This window comes from Eurytemora carolleeae, unplaced genomic scaffold (genome assembly GCF_000591075.1).
Source record: "Eurytemora carolleeae unplaced genomic scaffold, Eaff_2.0 scaffold60, whole genome shotgun sequence".
Classification (NCBI taxonomy): domain Eukaryota; kingdom Metazoa; phylum Arthropoda; class Copepoda; order Calanoida; family Temoridae; genus Eurytemora; species Eurytemora carolleeae.
This window is the reverse complement of record NW_019396087.1, coordinates 64,504-70,503: the sequence shown is the minus strand read 5'-3', so window position 1 is coordinate 70,503 and position 6,000 is coordinate 64,504. Positions and strand designations below refer to the sequence as shown.

Below are 6,000 nucleotides of genomic sequence, written 5' to 3'. Positions count from 1 at the left end.
TCGAGTACCTGAAACTCTTTAAATGTGACCGTGTTCGTAGGAAGGTGGAATAATGAATTTTGTACCTCATCAAGTTAAGGTACAGTGGATGATATTTCAAAGATACAATAACTGCCATACTGCAGCCTGCAGGGTACTATATAATTGTAAGCAAAAGGTTGTTTCTGAAGTCTCATTCTCTGTGGGTAACCAGCTGTATGTATCCTCTACCCCCTGTAGTAAGTTATTGTTTTTTATTTATCATTTATTTTTTTCCGATAGAAGTTACAATATTATTAAACAATTAAAAAACAATATTTTCAGCACTGATAAACACCGTGTAGAAAATAACTATTCATAAGTTTAGAACTATAAAGGGGAAATAGAAAAGAACTGATTATTTGCCACAAAATCATATTTTCAAATCCCTTTTTCTCTAGCTCTGCAACTTTTTAATAAATTGGAGAGAGGTCGCTTAACTACCTACCACTGACTTAACTCTTGAATCCTCGGTTCAAATTTAAATAAAAATATCTGCAGTTGAACCGTCTCGAATTAGTTCTACGACTCACAATTCATTAAATCTGGTCCAAGACGTTTAAATCGTCCACTATTTGATCGAATAAAAATCATTTTTTTTAGAATATCAGAGGTCTCGACATAGGTTACAACTGGATCAGAAAATTAGAGTTTGTGGCGAGTAATCATTTCCTTGCTGGATATTTTCTAAAATAATATATTTTTATTAGCATGTTTTTTTTAATTTTAAGTGCAGTTTACTTCATGTAAAGTGTGTATCAAAGTCATGACTCTATTCTTTAAAAGACCTAGTTATATATAGTAAAAGTAGTCTGATTTTTCAAGTACGGCAAAAATATTCTTTAAAAAGTAGTAAACGTTTGAAATCTTCAGATTATAAGTATTTTTAATTGAATAACACATTTTGCACTTATTACAGGGGGGGGGGGGCTTACAATCTAAATTATGAAAAAGGTCAAAATTAATGAAAAATATACCACAAAGTTATAGGCCTCATTTGTTTTGTCTTTCTATAGTCTCATTTTTCTTTGGAACATACTTCATACTGTTGTGCAAACAGGGGCGTATACGAGGGGCTTTTGGGGATAAGCCCCCCCCCCCCTTGATAACTGAAAACCATCGTTACCAGCCCCAAGGATGTTTAACCCCCCCCCCCCCTCCTTTGACAAATTATGCGCCCTGCAGTTAGCAAAAGCAGCCTGCTGAAACTATATTAATTGGCCGGGTTGATTTACAAACATTAGGATTGTTAAAGTTAAGATCGAGTGATAAGTGATAATAATACTAATTGAAGAGATTGTAGTGCTGACAACGGTGAGATAGATTTTAGAAAACTGGACTGATGGTTACTTTAGAAGTAAAGATTAAAGAGAATAAGTATTTAGAAAACTGGACTGATGATGGTTGCTCTATAAGTAAAGTTTAAAGAGAATATGTATTTAGAAAACTGGACTGATGTTACTCTGGAAGTAAAGATTAAAGAGAATAAGTATTTAGAAAACTGGACTGATGGTTACTCTGGAAGTAAAGATTAAAGTGAATAAGTATTTAGAAAACTGGACTGATGGTTACTTTAGAAGTAAAGATTAAAGAGAATAAGTATTTAGAAAACTGGACTGATGGTTACTCTGGAAGTAAAGATTAAAGTGAATAAGTATTTAGAAAACTGGACTGATGGTTACTCTAGAAGTAAAGATTAAAGAGAATAAGTATTTAGAAAAATGGACTAATGGTTACTCTAAAAGTAAAGATTAAATAGAATAAGTATTTAGAAAACGAATTTTAATCTTTGCAAATCAACCCGACAATATTTTACTTTTTGAAATATTTATTATTAGATTCAAGTTATGTTTGTGTAAATAATTCTCATTTTATCCATGCAATGACAAACACTACGTTTAGAGAACCAATTTGTGACGCAGCTAATTGATCGATTGATTGACTAATCTTGATGATATCTGTATGCAAGAGGTGTACTTTACGTGAGCGCAGCAATTATTACAGTAGTTTACACAGATTTGTGATATTTGGTTTGGTTTGATGCTGGTTTTTTGACTTGTGAGGAGACAAGAAGAATGCCCTAAAATTGATTCAAATTCTAAGCTGTGTTTAACTTTAAAAGTTTAAAGTTTCAAATTTTTCTTAGGATCATCTTGGAACTTTAATTAGAATTAGAACATTAATATATGAATTCAACGAAATTAAACAACAAACTAATGAATTCTTAGAATTTGAGTCTATCCTTGTATCACAAAGATGAAGAAGTTCATCTCTCTTATCCTTCTTCCATCTTTTTCTTCTTTCCTGCTCCCAGTTTCTTTCATACCTTGTACAGTTCAGAGTACAATATACCCAGTACAGTTTATAGTACAATATACCTAGTACAGTTTATAGAACAATATACCTAGTACAGTTTATAGTACAATATACCTAGTACAGTTTATAGTAAAATATACCTAGTACAGTTTATAGTATAATATACCTAGTACAGTTCATAGTACAATATACCTAGTACAGTTTATAGTACAATATACCTAGTACAGTTCATAGTACAATATACCTAGTACAGTCTATAGTACAATATACCTGGTACAGTTCATAGTACAATATACCTAGTACAGTTTATAGTACAATATACCTAGTACAGTTCATAGTACAATATACCTAGTACAGTTTATAGTACAATATACCTAGTACAGTTCAGAGTAAAATATACCTAGTACAGTTTATATATATTTCCTTTATTGTTTAGCGTAGTTCATAGTACATTAGTATCGTAAGCATAAGGGAATTCAGCCTTTGTCACAAACTCAAATTTTGTACTTCCGATCTGTATCTAAGGTGTACCGTGTACAATAGTGGGTTGCAAAGATTAAGGGATTAGAAGATCTGAGTTTGTGGCAAAGGTTATATTTATCAAATAGATTGTCAAGTACAATAGATGGCAACGTAGAATTTGTACGCTCTCAGTACAGTTGTATTCTGTCGTCACAAGTGTCAATTCAGTTTTTGTGTCCGACAAAATCATCAATAATAGTGATAATTTTAGAATAAAGTGCTTTTCTTACAGTGAAATAAGTGCAATTTTATGTGTTCTTTAGTTTCCGTTTTTACACTTTTTTATTTAATCTTGGAAAACATGTCAACTAATTTGAGAAAATTTCATTGTCCTTGTTATACTTGACACTTGTGACGTCATGTATAATTGGTTAATTTCTCTGTTGCCACCTATTGTAATTGATAATCTATTTGATATTTATAGTTTTGATTTAGTGGTATAAAAAAAATAATACTTGTTTAGAAAATCTGTTTGTGATATACTGGTGAGACCTCCAACACCAATCTGTATCAAGGAGTACTCCTCGTTGTTCCTCCTCAGCAGGTTGAGGTGACAGTCCGCCAGATACTGGAACACCTAGATACAAAATTTTTGCTCCAACCATATATATATATATAACCATTTTATCATATTATCCTCATATTTGTACGTAGTAATCTGAAGCAGTAAAATCGGTGGTTAAAATATTATTTTCAATTAACTTCTCTTATTGATGAGCTATGTAACAAATGCCTTAACTCCAATAGCCTGTAACAGCCTGTATCAATCCAGATACAACTCTCTCTATATTCTTAAGTTTGTATGAATCCAGATACAACTCTCTCTATGTATTCTTAAGTATGTATCAATCCAGATACAACTCTCTCTATATTCTTAAGTATGTATCAATCCGGGCTCAGTTTCATTTGCCACATTATCTTTGCCATAATTACACTTGCCATAATATCTTTGCCATAAGTAACACTTGCCATAAGTTACGCTTGCCATAAGTCACACTTGCCATAAGTTACACTTGCCATAATGGTTACACTTGCCATAATTACACTTGCCATAATTACTTTTGTCATAATTTTCTAATTTTTAAAAAGATATAAATCTGTCTTTTTTATTGCAAATGCGGGAAATTTTACCATGAAAATTCCCAACTTTAGTTTTCTCATTGTTTTTAGCAGACTAGTTGACTCAAGTTCAGCTCCATATTTCCTCACAATGGAGAACCGTTGAGACCACAAGTAAGGGTAAACCAATAGTTCGAGACAACAACAACTACACCTATGTAGACAATGCCTTGATTACAGAAGTAAATTATTGGAAATGTTTGGCTAAAATGTGCTAAGTTGCAATTCGAACCCGAATTCGAACTGTCTCTGAATTAGATTGTAATTTGTATTTAATTTGTAATTAAAAAATATATATCTATATGTTTGTTAATTCTAACCAAATTTTAATTATGGCAAGTGTAATTATAGCAAGTGTAATTATGGCAAGTGTAACCATTATGGCAAGTGTAACTTATGGCAAGTGTTATTTATGGCAAGTGTTACTTATGGCAAATGTATTATGGCAAATGTAATTATGGCAAAAGTATTATGGCAAATGAAACTGAGCCTCAATCCAGATACAACTCTCTCCCTGTATTCTTAAGTATGTATCAATCCAGATACAACTCTCTCCCTGTATTCTTAAGTATGTATCAATCCAGATACAACTTTCTCCCTGTATTCTTAAGTATGTATCAATCCAGATACAACTCTCTCCCTGTATTCTTAAGTATGTATCAATCCAGATTCAACTCTCTCTCTGTATTCTTAAGTATGTATCAATCCGGATACAACTCTCTCTCTCTCTCTGTATTCTTAAGTATGTATCAATCCAGATTCAACTCTCTCTCTGTATTCTTAAGTATGTATCAATCCAGATACAACTCTCTCTCTCGCTGTATTCTTAAGTATGTATGAATCCAGATACTCTCTCTGTATTCTTAAGTATGTATGAATCCAGATACTCTCTCTGTATTCTTAAGTATGTATCAATCCAGATACAACTCTCTCTCACTGTATTCTTAAGTATGTATCAATTCAGATACAACTCTCGCTGTATTCTTAAGTTTGTATCAATCCTGATACAAAAGTCTCAAACTCTATACTCTCTACTGAGAGCTAATACGTCTGACCGTAATCTATATATAAATTTGGCTTGTCTGTTTGTTTGTTTGTCTGTCTGTCTGTCTGTTTGTATCCAATAAACGTCAAAACGGCTGAACCGATCGGTTAAATCTGGAACCCCTAGACTGACTAGGGAAAGTTCTTAACTTTGCTGAAGATTTTAAGTTGAGTGAATTGACTTTTCTTGGTAAAAAGTGATGACACAGATTAAAGAGATTTTCAGGTGTTAACAATATAAATATACATTAAAGGTAAGAGAGAAGGGGTTGTGTGCACTTTTTACTGTCACATATTATGACTACTAGACTAGGAACAAAGATTATAAAGAAATGTTCCTGGGCGGGGAAAGAAAGTAAAAAAACTTATTTAAATTTTGTTCCAATGTTCTTTTAATTGTATAGATCTCAGAAACTAGGTACAATCAGATATTTCATACCACTTACAAGTGCCAAAAAGTGTTTTACAGATTTTCCGATAAAACGAAAGAATGAAAATGACAATCAATCCTTTGTTTGATTTCTCACTGTATCTATGTTATCTCTAAAATGTTTCACTCATTGTGTAAAACAAACATACACATTTTCTAATTCGTGTTTACACAGACATTATGTCTGTTCACTCCCCTTACATCGTGATATTTAAAATCCCGATTTCGAAGAGAAACCATCATGAACAATTTTGCAATACTTCAATTAAACGAGTTTAAATCACGAGAATGCCTTTCTGGGTGAATAGGAAAAAAATTTAAAATTATTTCTAGATTTTACAGATATTGTTAGTTTAAAATGTACTGTAGTCGTAATTTCAATTGATTCTTCATTTGTAATATGGGGACTGGGGTGTCTGATTCACAACCGTATCGTTAAAACCTTTGACGGTAAGGGATGATCACGCACCTCTGCCCTATTAGTAAAAGTAAATTGAACTTACATGAAGCAATACGTCTGACCGTGTCAACCTATGGACTGGCTACCGTTC

General features: G+C 32.4%; 1 protein-coding gene across 3 annotated transcripts in view; it reads right to left on the bottom strand.

The window, feature by feature from the left end:
* Window positions 1-235: 235 nt before the first annotated feature.
* The window catches only part of LOC111718315 (ras-related protein Rab-23), a 58,753-nt gene continuing 52,988 nt past the window's right edge, over window positions 236-6,000 (bottom strand). For all 3 annotated transcript variants that reach the window (XM_023493876.1, XM_023493877.1, XM_023493875.1), the window contains exons 7-9: window positions 3,312-3,433; window positions 2,261-2,344; window positions 236-2,098 (exon numbers count right to left, since the gene is read on the bottom strand). In XM_023493876.1, coding sequence (XP_023349644.1) covers window positions 2,017-2,098; window positions 2,261-2,344; window positions 3,312-3,433 — 288 coding nt within the window. In that variant the 3' untranslated portion in view covers window positions 236-2,016. The remainder of the gene's footprint in view (window positions 2,099-2,260; window positions 2,345-3,311; window positions 3,434-6,000) is intronic.